At 32.2% G+C, this 17,977-nt stretch overlaps 1 protein-coding gene across 6 annotated transcripts in view; it reads right to left on the bottom strand.

Moving 5' to 3' along the window:
- Window positions 1-17,977, bottom strand: part of ERCC6L2 (ERCC excision repair 6 like 2) — a 139,096-nt gene that overhangs the window by 97,480 nt on the left and 23,639 nt on the right. For all 6 annotated transcript variants that reach the window (XM_082630971.1, XM_082630969.1, XM_082630967.1 and 3 more), the window contains exons 3-4: window positions 10,297-10,419; window positions 879-1,072 (exon numbers count right to left, since the gene is read on the bottom strand). In XM_082630971.1, the coding sequence (XP_082487097.1) occupies window positions 879-1,072; window positions 10,297-10,419 (317 nt within the window). The remainder of the gene's footprint in view (window positions 1-878; window positions 1,073-10,296; window positions 10,420-17,977) is intronic.

Below are 17,977 nucleotides of genomic sequence, written 5' to 3' on the forward strand. Positions count from 1 at the left end.
GAGCACGGGCTCTAGGCACACTGACTTCAGTAGTTGTGGCATGTAGGCTCAGTAGTTGTGGCTTGCGGGCTCTAGAGCACAGGCTCAGTAGTTGTGGCACACGGGTTTAGTTGCTCCACGGTATGTGGGATCTTCCTGGACTGGGGATCGAACCCATGTCCCCTGCATTGGCAGGCAGATTCTTAACCACTGCGCCACCAGGGAAGTTCTCTCTGCAAATGTTTGTTCCCTCTTCCTGGATTATTTTCCTGCTCTTTCCTATTCTTACCCATCCTTCAATTCTCACTCAGCTCATAGGTCATCTTCTCTGGGAAGATCCCTGACTACTCTCTCACTCTGCAGCAGTCAGGCCCCTCATGTGCTCCTATAACATCCCCTGTTTCATATTATAGCATTCACATGACTTTATAATTGTCTGTCTCTAGATTCCCCACTAAAATCTTAAGATACAGTTCATTTCTTTTGGGTACTTATAGTCCTGGAATAGTGGTTCGCAATATGTATATGTATTTTTTGCCACTCTATATTCACAACAGACTCCCATAATTAAAATAATTCATGAAAATCACTGTTTTAGTCCAGAGGTATCATACACATAAAAGGTTGTACATGAGATTTAGGACAAGTCCTATGCATTAACATGCATTGTTTGGATAGGTAATAGAGGAAATAAAATAAGGAACTGTAGAAAATCTGACTCAGGTTTTTCTTCTTAGAAAATAAGTTAATTATTATAAACTGTCTATTTCAATAATCCTGAAATCAAGTTAAATCATGTTAAAGAATATTTAAAGCTTTAAAAAAATCACAATATAAAGGGATATATACAATTGACGTAAACAGAATACTAATGCAATCATTCCCATTATTCCGATTACCTGTTAAGTTCATCCAGACATAAGCGCAGTGTTTCATATGTTGTTAGAGCAATTTCACATTTCCTCTGTTTCACACGAGTCAGTTCACTGTCTTTTTTGTTACCATGTAAAATAGTGACTCTGAAATATCCCCAAGTGTCCAGTTCATCCTTCCAGTTGTAGACGACAGAAAGAGGAGCAACTATTAAGAACATCTGTAAGAAGAAATTAATGATATAATTTTTTAAATGAAAAAGAACCCCAAAGTTAAACACAGAATATCAATAGTCCTATTCCTTGATTTTTGACACTATAATTAATAAGTATAAAAACAACTGAGAAATTGAATATATCTGGACTTAGAAGACCATCAAAAAATACTTTGTTGTTTACTTAGCACCATATTAGGAAAAAAATAGGTACCCAACCTTGTCCAAAGGAGCAGCTATTTTTTATTTTCCCCCCAAAAGGAGTTGAGATAAGAAAAAAATATTCTCCAAAACAAAAAAAAGAGTATAATCAGGATCCCAATAATAACTTTAAGGGCCATGTGGGTAATAGAAATACGCAAAGCAGGCCAGGTTTTTTTATTGAAATGTATGGTCTTCCAGAGCTCTCTTTCCTTTTCACTTTCCTAGTCCATTTCCTCTCCCCCTCTCTCAGATACTATCAGTTGATAAACTGGAAAATTCACTGGAAAATTGAAGCAGTTAGAAGAAAACCTCCTCTTATCACTAGATCAATGACCTACATATATTTACTTCTATATATTCTGCCCTCCCACCTATTACCATGGGTGAACTGTCCATGTTCTTTTCTAAAGACAAACCCTGAACTTATATAGTGGCTCCAATCACTTCCTGTCAACCTGAAGTCAATGATGAAGAAAGTATCCCCAATCTGCCCAACATGATTACATTTTGCTTTTCAATGGACCACATACAACCCCAAGCAAACACATTCTAATATATATTTCTCAGCATTAAAAAACAGACCAAACAAACAAAAAAATTCTTCCTTAAACCTACATCTCTCTCTAGCTATCCCCCATTACTTTACTTTCTTTATAGAAATGATCCTCAGGAGTTATCAATACTTGCTATCCCTACTTACTCTCCTCCTGTTCTCTCTTAACTCATGTAAGTGGGACTTCTGCCCTAACCCATTAAGATTAACAATATTTCTGTTTAATCTTGAAATAAATGTTTTGGGGTTTCACCAACCTTTCCTGTACTAATCCCAAATCCTGTTGTCATCAGCCATTTTAATTTTTAATGTTTTTATCTCTTACTGTTACCACAATTTCTAAGCTATTTTTTAATAGGGTTTTAAGTAAGTTTCTTTTCTGAAGTTTTATACTTGTCCTACTTGATAAAGATGAGCCAATTACACAAACATACAAACAAAAGAATAAAATAACAAACAAAAAATAATACAATACTACTCTAAATCCTACACTGTCTTCTGTGAAACATTTCAGCTGGGCCATTTGTCAGCTGTAAGATGTCAAATCTGTGACTTTGTTTTAGAAACAGGAAAAAGAAAAAGAAGAGAATATTAACCTACTAAATGTGAGAGTTCCCTCTTTCTACCCCAGCATCAAGCATCAAGCATCAAGCATATATAAGTACTTTTTTGTCATACGTGATTCATCTCAAATAGTTTCATCTTTTGGCTCGGAATTTATCCTATGAATTCCATTTTTCTCCTACTAACTTCAAATAAAAAATTTGGGCTCCAAGTAATAAGTCCAGTTATTGTCTCTGCCTGACCCCCCCAACCTTTTTACTTTTTAATATCATAAGATGAAAATGTTATCCAAACTCCATCTGAATACTTTGAGCAGTTTTCCATTCGAGGGGTCATTCGTCAAAGGTGTCAATGAATCTACACTTTGCTGTACAGCAGAAACTAACACACCATTGTAAAGCAATTATACTCCAAGAAAGGTGCTAAAATAAATAAATAAATAAAAATCCCAAACCTAAAAAAAAAAAAAAAAAGGTGCCAATGAACCTAAAGATTCCTAGAATCGGCCCTAAGATTCCAGAAGTTCTTTAAAAATTAAGATATTCCTTATAGACATTATTGGTCTTCAAAGTTGTAAAAGGTAAATCAAATGGATCAGTAACTCATTTTAATACTAAAAGAGGTAAGAGAACTGAGTTATGCCATTTAACAGACATTAACCCAAGGACTTCATATAAAAATGCTATAAAGTAAAAATATTTATTATTTCCTTTTTAGAGATGAGAAGACTAAAGTATAGATGTGTTAAATAATATTCCCAAGGTCATAATGCTATAAAGTGGCAAAGTAAGTATTTGAACCCATGTCTGTGTAATTCCAAAGCTCTTAACCAACAATGATATATCATGTTAGCACCTTAAATCAGAAAGCCTATGACCTTGAGATGCATAACTTTCTTATTTGCCACTGTAACTATGGTACTTTGTGCTGTGCTTAGAAAACAAAGGTGTTCAGTTGATAAATGAAATAATGAATAAAAGCATGTGTCAGTGGCAAGGTAGGAATAGCACTGTCTATCCAGAGGACAATGACAGACCACCAGAGCCAAAGTAAAAATTTCACATTGGAGGACGTGTGATATCAAGCTGAAAAATAAAATGTACCTATATTAAGAGAACTTACAGACCATAAAATTGGAATTTTTGCTATTTAACTCAAAGCTCTAAAGCATATTCCCTGTAATTAACTCTACAAGCTCAATTCTTTCAAAAATGCCAAATCTAATTAATTTACATCCTAATTGTGCATAATTGATAACTTTTCCTTTGATATATTATGGCTATTTAATATATGGAAATTTAAGTTGAGAATCCACTCTTGGAGCCTCTGCAAATTCCTTTTAGAAAAGCAGCATAATAGTAATACCAAAACTTGATAAACAGTCTAACAAAGTAGAAAATTATAGACCAATATCACTTAGATCAATGGATAGCAAAACAATAAATATCATCTCTTCTAATTAAACAAAAGTAAATAAAACATGAGAATGGAAATGACAAGTAAAATTATATTTGCAGAAAATGTAAGTAAAGCAAATAAATGAACAGTAAATTAACAAGAATATCAAAGAATTAAGAAAGTCAAATTTAAAAATATATGTGGCACCTTAAATAACTTAGACCAGATTGACTTATAACTTATATACAGATGATTCCAAAAGCAGCAGAATGTATTCTTAAGTTCACATGCGACATTCTCCAGGATAGACCATACGTTAAGCCACAAAAAAAGTCAATATATTTATGAAGGTTGAAATCATATCAAGCATCTTTCCTGATGACAGTGGTATAAAACTAGAAATCAATTACAAGACAAAAACTGGAAAATTCACAAATTTGTGGATACTAAACAACATGCTACTGAACAACCAATGAGTCAAAGAAGAAATCAAAAGAGGAATCAAAAAATACCTTAAGACAAATGAAAATGGAAATATAATGTACTAAAATTTATTGCTGCAGCAATAGCAGTTCTATGAGGAAAGTTCATAGTGATAAATGACTACCTCAAGAAACAAAAAAATTCTCAAATACACAACCAAACTTACACCTCAAGGAACTAGAAAAACACAAACTAGAAAATGAAGCCTAAAGTTAGTAGAAGGGGGAAAATAATAAAGATCAGAGTGGAAATAAACAAAATAGAGACTAAAAAGATGACAGACAAGGTTAATGAAACTAAGAGCTGATTCTCTGACAACACACACAAAATTGACAAACCTTTAGCTAGATGTAACAGAAAAAAAGAGGGCTCAAATAAAATCAGAAATAAAAGAGGAGAACTTACAGTTGATACCACAGATATAAAAAGGATCATAAGAGACTACTACGAACAATTTTATGCCAACAAATTGGAAAACTAGAAGAAAGGGATATATTCTTAGAAACATACAACGTACCAAGACTGAATCATGAAGAAATAGAAAATCTGAACAGAACAGTTCCTAGTAAGGAAATTGAATAAGTAACCAAAAACCTCCAAATAAACAAAAGTTCAGGACCAGACAGCTTCACTGGTAAAATCTATCAAACATTCAAAGAAGAATTAATACCAATCCTTCTCAAACTTTTTGAAAAAACAGAAGAGCAGGGGATGCTTCCAAACTTATTTTATGAGGCCCAATACCAAAACCAGACAAGGATACCATAAGAAAGGAAAATTATAGGCTATATCCCTGATGGACATAAATATAAAATCCTCAATGAAATATTAGCAAAATGAATCCAACAATACATCAAAAATGATCATAAATTATGATCAAGTGAGATTTATTCCATAGATGCAAGGATGATTCAACATATGCAAATCAACTGCATGATACACCACATTAACAAAATGAAGAATAAAAACCATACGATCATCTCAATAGAGCAGAAAAAGCATTTGAGGAAATTCAACAACCATTTATGATAAAAACTCAACAAATTGGGTAGAGAGACAACATACCTCAACATAATAAAGGCCATATATGACCAGCACACAGCTAACATCATACTCAATGCTGAGAGCTGAAAACTTTTCCTGTAAGACAAGGAACAAGACAAAGATGTCCACTTTCACCACTTTTATTCCCATAGTACTGAAAATCCTAACCAGAGGGGAAAAAAAAATCCAAATTTGAAAGGAAGTAAAACTGTCACTATTTGCCAAAGACATAGAAATACACAGAAAACCCTAAACATTCCACCAGAAAGCTGTTAGAATTAATAAAGAAATTGAGTAAAGTTACAGGATACAAAGTCAATACAAAAATCCGTTGTATTTTTACACATTAACAACAAACTATTAGAAAGAGAAATTAAGCAAACAATCCCATTTACAACTGTATGAAAAAGGATAAAATAACTAGAAATAAATTTAAACAAAGAAATAAAAAACCTGTACACTGAAAACTATGAGACACTGATGAAACACATTTTAAATGTCACAAATAAATAGTAAGATAATCCATGCTCATGGAAGAATAAATATTGTCAAGATATCAATAAATGGTGCTGGTAAAACTGGATAACCACATGCAAAAGAATGAAACTGGGTCACTATCTTATACCATACACAAAAATGAACTCAAAATGGATTAAAGACTTGAAATTAAGACCTAAAACCATAAAACTCCTAGAAGAAAACACAGACGGTAAGCTCCTTTACATCTTGACAATGAATTTTTTGATTTGACACCAAAGGCAAAGGCAACAAAAGCAAAAACCAAAAAGTAGGACTACATCAAGCTAAAAAGCTTCTGTACAACAAAGAAAACCATCCACAAAATGAAAAGGAAATCTACTAAATGGGAGAAAATATTTTCAGACCATGTATATAATAAGGGGTTAATATCCAAAATATATAAAGAACTCAGTAGCAAAATCAAACAAGTAGCATCATTTGCAAGATAATAAACTAAAGAAATAGTGTATAGTAAATAAAATACTGGAAAATTTTTTGTTTAATCACCATTGAAATTGCGTCTGATGCTGGTATTATGACTGCTAGAAAAATCCTCCCTCTCTGCATTAATACTGATTATGAATTTTACACAGAATCTTTAAAGTTTTATCAAACAAGATAGTAGTACTTTTAAAATAATTTACTTTGATTCATTTTCATAAAGACTGAATTCCAATCTTAACAGCCTAAATCTAAAGTATCATTCCAAGAATATTTGAAATGCATAGTTTGTATGTTTTCCTTTAGGAATTTATTCTTGGCACAAAACATCTATTTCACACATTCTTAGATGATTTATTCACACTTGAAAAGGTTAAAAATATATATAAGATGCATCATGTATCACACATACATACCTCCAACCCATCACTCCTTAATTGATAATATTTAAATTCATTAAAAGGATTTTTTTCAAGTAGTTCGAACATTAATTTTTCAATATTCCATTGAAATTTTGGCATTAGCATAATAAATATAAAGAAATTTCTCTTCTAGCTATTTAATAGACTATCTTTTAATTTTATTTATTTATTTATTTATGGCTGTGTTGGGTCTTCGTTTCTGTGCGAGGGCTTTCTCTAGTTGTGGCAAGCAGGGGCCACTCTTCATCGCGGTGCACGGGCCTCTCGCTATCGCAGCCTCTCTTGTTGTGGAGCACAGGCTCCAGAGGCACAGGCTCAGTAATTGTGGCTCACGGGCCCAGTTGCTCCGAGGCATGTGGGATCTTCCCAGACCAGGGCTCGAACTCGTGTCCCCTGCACTGGCAGGCAGATTCTCAACCACTGCGCCACCAGGGAAACCCAATAGACTATCCTTTAAAAATGCACAGAGTTTTTAAATGGATCAAAACAAATTTATCTTTTGTACATTTCATCACACAAAATTATAAGTTTTGTTTGGATTTGCTTCTGGGGAATACTGTAGGACGTCACTGTAATCTCATTAAAAACTTTCTTTATAGAATTCCAGTTCAAATGATTAACTAAACACATGCATTTATTGATGCCAATAAAACAAAAGAACAAATATAAAAATAAATCCATAATAGCAGTAAAATGCCTGGAAGGGCACTACCGGATGACCAGAACACTACAAGAGCAGATGAGAACTGACATACTTGAAGACCTGAGGAATTCATCCTTTACCTACGTAAGAGAAACCTTCCAAAAAAAAAAGAAAACCCACAAAGTGAGTTTTCCCAGAAGAAACTTAAATATGACAAAACCAACAAAATAAAACAACAACAACAAAAAACTCAATGAAGAACAGGCAGTTGGAAGGACTGGGTCATGGAAACAAATGGAACATTAAATGTAAATAGATTAAATTCTTCAATCAAAAGACATAAAGTGGTTGAATGGATTAAAAAAAAAAAGACCCAAACACATATTATCTACAAAATTCACTTCAGCTTTAAAGACACATATAAACTGAAGGTGAGTGGATGGAAAATGATATTCCATGCAAATGGAAACCAAAAGAAAGTGGGGATAGCTATTCTTAGAGACAAAGAAGGTCATTAGATCATGATAAAAGGGTCAATTCATCAAGAGGATGTTAACAACTGTAAATATTTATACACCCAATATCAGAACACCTAAGTATATAAAGGAAATATTAACAGATGTGAAGAGGAAAAAAATGGCAACAATAAAATAATAGGGGACTTCAATACCCCACTTTCAACAATGGATCACTCAGACATAAAATCAATAAAGAAACATTGAACTTAAACTACACATTGGATCAGATGGACCTAGTGACACATACAGAACATTCAACAGCAGCAGAATATGGAACATATGGAATGTTCTCCAGGACAGATAAAATGTTAGGAGACAGGACAAGTCCTAATAAACTTAATAAACTTAAGAAGACTGAAATCATATCACATATCTTATCACATAATGGTATGATATCAATAAAAGGGGAAAACTAAAAAATCCACAAATATGTTGAGATTAAATAATATGCTCCTCAACAACCAATGGGTCAAAGAAGAAATCAGAAACGAAATCAAAAAATACCTTAAGACAAATGAAAACTGAAACACAACATACCAAAACTTATGGGACACAGCAAAAGGAATTCTAAGAGGGAAGTATATAGTGATAAATGCCTATATTAAAAAAAAAAAAGTCATATATACAACCCAACTCTATACCTTAAGAATCTAGAAAAAGAAGAACAAATTAAGCCCAAAGTTAGTAGATGGAAAGAAACAACAAAGATCAGAGAGGATAAATGAAATAGAGACTAGAGAGATAATAGAAAAAATTAATAAAACTAAGGGCTGTTTTTTGAAAAGATAAACAAAACTGACACCCTTAGCTAGACTAAGAAAAAGAGAGAAATCTCAAATAAATATAATTAGAAATGAAACAGGAGACATTACAAATAATAACACAGAAATACAAAGGATCATATGAAATTACTCTGCACTATTATACACCACCAAATTAGATAAACTAGAAGAAATGGACAAATTCCTATAAACAGACAACCTACCAAGACTGAATCACGAAGAAACAGAAAATCTGAACGCAACAGTTACCAGTAAGGAGATTCAATCATTAACCAAAAACCTCCAAACAAACAAAAATCTAGGACCAGACACCTTCACTGGTAAATTCTACCAAATTAACACCAATTCTTCCCACATTCTTCCAAAAAACATAGAAGAGGAGGGGATACTTCCAAACATTTACAAGGCCAGCATAACCCTTATACCAAAACCAGACAAGAACACCACAAGGAAGGAAAATTACAGGCTAATATCCCTGATAAACATAAATCCTCAGTGGAATACTAGCAAACTGGATTCAACAATACATTAAAAGGATCATACACCATCGTCAAGTGAGATTTATTCCAGGGATGCAAGTATGGTTCAACACATTCATATCAATCTGAAAACAAAGCTAAAAACAGTACTTGAACTCTTGAAAACTTAAAACACATTAAGAATTATAATGCTTCTTTAGGATCAAATTTAAATTGACACTAAGAATGGACCTATGCTATTGAAAATAATAGGAAATTTAAAGTAATAAGATTTTTTAATACCTTAAGCCAATACTTCTCAAAATTTTATACTGAAATGCCCTTAATCATAGACAAGAGTAAACCTGGACTTCTCAGCAATCTTATATATAAGAAATATGTAAAAGACACTGCTTAAAAATGTGTAGAAAGTGGTTCATCACCATAATATGATAAGGATTTCACGAAATCAGTTAAACTTTATTTCTATCCAGTTTTCTGGATGCTGAGGACAATATAAAAGTCAGATACATACCTATAGTACACCTTTCTTTTTTGCATTTCATTTTTTTTTAGAAATCTCTTATTTTTATAAGAATTATGTATAAGATATTTATAAACACATATTTACAAAGGAGAAAGCTGAAGAATAGATATGAATAGCGTTAACAGTCACATGGGCAGAGACAGTGACAAGCCTAGACCTTACTTAGCCTTTCTGATTCCAACTTTGATGTTCCTTATATAGGAAGGATTTGTTTCATATATTCAGGAGGTAATTATTCTGCTAAGCAACTTTATCACTGAGGCACCTGTGTTAGCAATATCTACTACTGTCTGCGTTTCATTCTCACATAAATAAAAAACAATACAATGGACTTCAATTAACTTTACATACACATTCATGGAAATTTAACAAATTAAATTAAGTCATGTAAATCTTGCCAAGCAAAAGATTGAAAGCCCCACCCCACCCCCAAAATTCAAACTGAAATTACATTTTGCTATTTTCAGAGTCAATCATATCTAACTTGAGGACAAAACTGATAATCCTTCAGAAATTAGGTCTATGAAAGAAATGTTTAAATAATGTCTTTAAATACTTATGTTTTAAATTTATACTATAATGTATAATGTTTAAAAGTTTCCAGACACTTTTGCAATACCAGCTTCATGAACTGTACATTTCTAGATATCTTACCTTTTTTGCTGTAGAAGAAAGGGGTTCCTTTTTCATACTTCTTAGTAAAAACTCTGGCATGTTATTTTCAATATCTTCACGAGTTCCCTTTTTACCCAAAACTGCAGCCAAAAATGAAATAACCTAGGGATAAAAAATCCAATTTTTTCAATCACTGCGTATTGTGATGGACAAAATTTTACTGTTTACCTGAATACTCAGTAAGTGACAATTTGAGTACGTACAAATAGATTTGCTGGGAGGAAACACAATATGAACCACTAGTATTGGTTTTCTTTATTTGTATTAACAAACAAATCTATAATATAAAAGTTACCCTTGAATGCAGTAAAAAAAATTAAAATAAAAATTCTCACATTGCCATCTCTTCCATGATCAGTTCTACTACTCAATGAATTCTTTCTTCATCTCATCAGTTGAGATATCATATTCTTTATTACAATAAACTGTGTACATTCCTTTTTCCTTGTACAAAATAAACTCATTAAAGGGGTAATACTTGGCTCATAAATTTGTGCATTTTTCTGTATCCAATACATATAGGTGGAATGATAGAATGTTATTTTAAGATAAAGTAAGGCAATTCATCATTATACACACCTTTCTGAATAACAGCTATTCTCCAAATATCAAGTGAGAAAGAGAAAAAGACACAGGAAAAAAGGAAATGTAACTTCATACAATGAAGAGCAAGAGATATTTAAACTAGACCTTGGTTCAAATTTCAATCTAAGTTGCTTGGCAGATATGTGAACTTGGGCAACTAAGTTAATCTCTTTGAATAACTAAAATTATATGAAAACACCAAATATAATACTGGAAGAGTTGTTTTAAATATTAAGGGGAAAATATATGAGGTATACATATATATGGGGAAAATAACTGATCATTACTTTAGAAAAATAAGTTATACAAATATTAAAATCTAAAGAAAAAATATGAGAGAATTAGAAAAACTAGCAAAAAATAGTGTTTTCAACATGGTGTGGATACCTACAATGTGAATCTCAAATGACAGAAGAAAAAGAATGGTGCAGAAATATTTGAAGAGATAAGGGCTGAAAGCTTTCAAAAACTGATTTCAAAAATCAAGCCATACACAGTGGTTAAGAATCCATCTGCCAATGCAGGGAACAAGGGTTCAACCCCTGGTCTGGGAAGATCCCACATGCCGCGGAGCTACTGAGCCCACGCACCACCACTACTGAGCCTGCGCTCTAGAGCCCGTGCTCCACAAGAGAAGCCACTGCAATGAGAAGCCCACGTACTACAACGAAGAGTAGCCCTTGCTCGCCACAGCTAGAGAATGCCCATACACAGCAAAGAAGACCCAGCACAGCCAAAAATATATTAAATAATTTTTTTAAAAAGCCATATATTCCATATTGACTAAGAACATGAAGCCCCCCCAAAAAAAAAATCCACAAGTAGTTCCTGCAGAGAAAAAATTGCTCAAAATTTGAGACAGAAATATATTAAAAGTGGTCAGAGGAAAAAAACAACAGATTATCTATTAAGTAAGCAACAATTAGTCAAATAGCTGATCTTGCAGCAAAAACAGTGGAGATAATATACAATGGAGTGATATTTTTATTTATTTATTTTATTTATAATATTTTTATTTATTTAGGTCTTTAATCCATTCTGACTTTATTTTTTGTATATGGTGTTAAGAGAATCTTCTAATTTCATTCTTTACATGTAGCTGTCCAGTTTTCCCAGTGCCACTAATTAAAGAGACTGTGTTTTCTCCACTGTATATTCTTGCCTCCTTTGTCATAGATTAATTGACCACAGGTGCATGGGTTTATTTCTGGATTTTCTATCCTGTTCCACTGATCTATGTCTGTTTTTGTACCAGTATCATATGCCTTTGATTATTGAAGCTTTATAGAACAGTCTGAAGTCAGGGAGCCTGATTCCTCCAGCTCTGTTTTTTCTTTCTCAAGATTACTTTGGCTATCTGGGGTCTTTTGTGTTTCCATACAAATTTTGAAATTTTTTGCTCTACTTCTGTGAAAAATGCCATTGGTAATTTGATAGCGATTGCATTGAATCTGTCACTGCCTAAATGTAAAAAACTCCTACAGAAAAACATAGGCAGAACACTCTTTGACATAAAATGCAGCAATATCTTTTTGGATCCGTCTCCTAGAGTAATGGAAATAAAAATAAACTGGGACCTAATTAAATTGAAAAGGTTTTCCACAGCAAAGGAAACCATAAACAAAACAAAAGACAACCTATATAATGGGAGAAAATATTTGCAAATGATGTGACTGACAAGGGATTAATTTCCAAAATATACAAATAGCTTATACAACTCAACATCAATAAAACAAACAACTCAACCAAAAAATGGGGAGAAGATCTAAATAGACATTTCTCCAGAGAAGACATAAAGATGGCCAAAAGGAACATGAAAAAAATGCTCAACATCATTATTAGAGAAATGCACATCAAAACTACAACGAGGTATCACCTCACTCCAGTCAGAATGGTCATCATCAAAAAGTCTATAAATAATAAATGCTGGAGAGGGTGTGGAGAAAAAGGAATGCTACTACACTGTTGGTGGGAATGTAAGTTGGTACAGACACTATGGAGAACAGTATGGAGGTTCTGTTCACAATGTGTGCCACTTACACAAAAAAAATCTACAACAAGAGGTAGAGAAGGACCATTCAAACAAAAACCCAACAAAAGTTGATAAAGCTATATTAATATCAGATAATACTGAGGCAAAAAGCATTACTAAATTAAAGAGGTACACTTGATACTGATTAATTCATTTGGAAGTTATACGAAGTGTAAATTACTAAAGAAGAAACATTTACTGAAACAAAAGTAGTCAAATTGATAAGCACAATGGTAGATTTTGAAATAACTTAGTAAGAACAAAACAAAGAAACCAGTAAAGATATAGAATATTTGAAAAAAATGGTAAGCAAACTTGACCTAATATACATTTGATAGACCACTGTAAACTACAGCAAAACATAGTTTCACTTAAAGTACACATGAAATATTTACCAAAGTTGACATGCAAAGTCATAGAGCAAATCTTAATACATCCAACAGACAAAAATCATACAGAATATGTTCTTTGGTCACAGTGCAAGAAATCAGAAATAACAAAAATATAAATAGAAAATCCCCAAATATTTGGAAAGTAAGGAATATATTTCAAAGTAGAACTCACAATGGAGATTAGAAAATATTTAAGTTGAATACTAATGAGTAATAATTACATATTAAATTTGTGGAATACATTTAAAGCCATGCTTTATGGACTTAAATGCATATATATTAGGACAGAAGAGAGCCAGCTAATAAAATATCTAAGAATCTATCTGAAAAGTATATAAAAATAACAGAAAACTTAACACACAAAAATAGAATTATAAAACATGAAAAAGCATAAAATAAAAAAGATTGACGAAGCCAAATGATCCTTCTGTGAAAAGATTTTTAAAAGTGATGACCCCTAGAAAATTGATAAAAAATATAGAAACTAAGAGAACAGGCAAACACACACAAAAAAATATATAAGACATAATAAACAATGTTATGCCAATAACTGTGAAATTTTAGGTGAAATGGAAAAACAGAACTTATCAACACTGAAACAAGAAGAAATGGAAATTTTACATATTCAAATAACTATTATAGAAATCTAAATACATAATTACAAACCTTCTACAAAGAAAACTAAGGGTCAAATAGCCACCAATAAAGTCTATCAATGCTAAAGAAAGCTATAATGCCAGTCTTAAACTCCTCCAGATTTTAGAGAAAGGGAGAAATGTTCTCAACTCATTTTATGAGTTCAACATAACCTTGATAAGAAAATCTAACAAAAATATGGGAAATTCACAGGCCAATTTCTCATACCCACATAGGAGCAAAACTCTTAAAATATTAGCAAATGGAACATAGAAATGTAAAAAAGAACATATATACTAACACCAAGTTTGGTTGACTCTGGAAATGTAATGTTGGTTTAACCTTCAAAATTTAGATATTAGATACGTATTAACTAGTATCTTAGGTATTACACTTAGCTTTCCTAACTCTTAGCTTCCTTAAAATAAAAATAAATTAAAATAGGACAATCTGTTGGGTTGGCCAAAAGGTTTGCTCTGTTTTTTCCATAAGATGGTTCTAGTAGCACTTAGTTGTCTTCTAACTTCATTCAAAACAATTTTGTTAGATTGTATGTGACAGCTGTCATATCAGTGTGCATTTTAAAAAAAACATCAAAATTGGTGAATTTTTGTGTAGCCATTTTAATATTGAAGATGGAAGAAAAAAGCAACATTTTCAGCATATTATGCTTTATTATTTCAAGAAAGGTAAAAATGCAACTGAAACGCAAAAAAAGATTTGTGCAATGTATGCAGAAGGTGCTGTGACTGATTGAACATGCCCAAAGTGGCTTGTGAAGTTTCGTCCTGGAGATTTCACCACGGTCAGGTAGAGCAGTTGAAGTTAATAGAGAGACATTAATTGAGAACAATCAACGTTTTACACCATGCAGAAGACAGCCAACATACTCAAAATATCCAAATCAAGCACTGAAAATCATTTGCACCAGCTGGGTTATGTTTAATCCCTTTGATGTTTGGGTGCCACATTAATTGAAAAAAACCTTCTTATATTTCTGCATGCAATTCTCTACTTAAAATCAATGAAAACGTTCCGTTTTTAAAACAAATTGTGATAGGTAATGAAAAGTAGATACTGTACAATAATGTGGGATGGAAGGGATCATGAGGCAAGTGAAATGAACCACCAACAACTACACCAAAGGCCGGTCTTCATCCAAAGAAGGTGATGTTGCGTATATGGTGGGATTGGAAGGGAGTCCTCTATTATGAGCTCCTTCCAGAAAACCAAATGATTAATTCCAACAAGTACTGCTCCCAATTAGAACAACTCAAAGCAGCACTCGACAAAAAGCATCCAGAAAAAGTCAACAAAAAACGCATAATCTTCCATCAGGATAATGCAAGACCATATGTTTCTTTGATGACCAGGCAAAACTGTTACAGCTTCGCTGGGAAATTCTGATTCATCCACCATATTCACCAGACATTGCACCTTTGGATTTCTATTTATTTTGATCTTTACAAAATTCTCTTAATGGAAAAAGATAGAATTAGGAAGCTGCCTGAAAAATGGCAGAAGGTAGTGGAACAAAAGGGTGAATACATTGTTCAATAAAGTTATTGGTGAAAATGAAAAACGTGTCTTTTACTTTTACTTAAAAACCGAAGGCACTTTTTGGCCAACCCAACATTTCACTTCAAGATACTTACATTTTACGTGAAATGATACATTAGCTTTAAGCACATAGTAAAAAGTTGGGAATGTATATCTTTATCACTAGAGGAAACATGAAAAAATAATTAACAGAGCACAGTTAAAAATCAATAGAAGAATTAAAATGGAATTCTAAAAAATATCCTATCAACCCAAAATAAAGGAGAAATATTGAAACAGAAAGCAATCTGTTCAAACAGAAAACAAACAATATAACCAAATCCAAACATAACAGGAATTATATTAAATGTAAATGGACTAAACACTCCAATTAAACATCAGAGGCTGTCAGGATAAATAAAAGACTTGTCTCCAAGAGACACATTTTAAATATAAAGACACAGATAGCTTGAAATAAAGGGTTGGAAAAAGACAAGCCATTCTAACAGTCAGCATAAGTATACTGGAGTGGTTATCTTAATATCAGATAAAGTAGATTTCAAATTGTATTACCAGAAATACAGAATAAAGGGGTCAGGAAGACATAGTGATCATAAAAGTTTACAACCTAATAACAGAGCTTCAAAGTACATGAAGACAAAATTGACAGAATTAAAAGGAAAAATAGACAAACCCAAAATCATAGCAGGAGATTTTAACTTTCCTCCCTCAGCTATTAATACTAAAAACATAGAAAATCTGAATATTATCAATTACCTTGAACTGCTAATTGGTAATTATATAGAATAGTACATCCAACTGCAGAAACAATAGCAGAAAAACTGCAGATATCAATGAAGTACCGAACAACAGAGAAGATTAGCAAAGCTAAAAGTTTATTCTTTGAAAAGATCAACAAAATCAATACCCCTCAAGTTATACTAATTAAGAATAAAAGAGGCTACAAAAGATCCACATTAAGATACAGAGAAGTATTACTCAGATGCCACAAATACTAAAAGAATAAAAAAGGAACATGAGGAAGTATTTATGCCAATCAATTTGACAACTTACATAAAACAGATAAATTCTTTGAAAAATACAATTTACCAAAATTGACACAGCAAAAAATAGAAAACCTGAATGGCCACATATCTATTAAAGTAATTGAATTCATTAACAAAAAACTTCCCTTAAAGAAAACTCCAGGTCTAAAAGATTTCACTAGTAAATTCCATCAAATATATAAGTATAAAATAACTTAAATACACAAACTTCTTAGAAAAGACAGAAGAAAGAAACACCTTGCAGTTTATTTTGAGGCCTACAAAGCCCATATACAAAACCAGACAAACATATTGTAAGAAAAGAAAATTACAAACCAATATCCGTAATAAATATAAATGCAAAAATTATTCAAATGTTAAGCAACTGAATCCAGCAATAAAAAAAAAAAAAAAAAATCTGATGACCAAACTAGGTTTAATCCCAGGAATACAAAATTAGTTTAACATTTAAAAACCAACTCATATAAATCTTACTGATTTATATAATAATATATTAACAGAATAAATGGGGAAAAAACATGATTATCACAATAGATGTCAAAAAATATTTGATAAAATTCAATACACATTAGCTATAATAAATCTCAGAAATATGGACTAGAAGGAAACATCCTAACTCTGATAAAAGCTACTAAGAAAATCCTACAGTTAATATACTTACTGTTGAAATATTAAATGCTTTCTCTGTAAAAGCAGGAATGAGATAAGAATGTCACTCCCACTAGTTCTATTCAAATTGTACTGAGATCATACCTAGATAGTGAAATAAGGCAAGAAAAAGAAATAAAAGGCATAAAAATTGAAGAAGTAAAATTCTATTTGTGGATGACATGATTGTTTACATAGAAAACCCTAAGGCATCTACAAAACAACTACTAGAACTAATAAGTGAAGAATTTAGCAACATATAAAACATACAAACATAACTTTGACTTTTATATAATACCATCAAAAAATTTGAAAGTTAAATGAAAAAATCCATTTACAAAAGCATCAAAAATATAAGAATGCATTTAACAAAAAATGTATAAGGCCCATGCACAAAACTATAAAACACTGCTGAGACAAATTAAAGACCTAAATAAGGGAGCTATCACTTCATGTTAATTCTCCCCAAACTGTTGTATAAATTCAATACAACTAAACTCCAGAATCCTAATCAAAATCCAGACAGATTTGTCCATGGAACTTGACAAACTGATTAAAACTTTACATGGAAATGCAAAGGGATAAAAAGAGACAGGAAATAACAAGAAGGTACTTAACACAAAATTGAGTGTAAGTGGGACTGGTTCAAGAGGGCAAAGAAGAAGGACGTGCTCTCACTCCCTCTTGCGAGAGCACCGGAATCACAACTAACTGCTGAACAATCATGGACAGGAAGACACTGGAACTAACCAAAAAAGATA

This window comes from Mesoplodon mirus, assembly GCF_964341445.2.
Source record: "Mesoplodon mirus genome assembly, chromosome: 1".
Classification (NCBI taxonomy): domain Eukaryota; kingdom Metazoa; phylum Chordata; class Mammalia; order Artiodactyla; family Ziphiidae; genus Mesoplodon; species Mesoplodon mirus.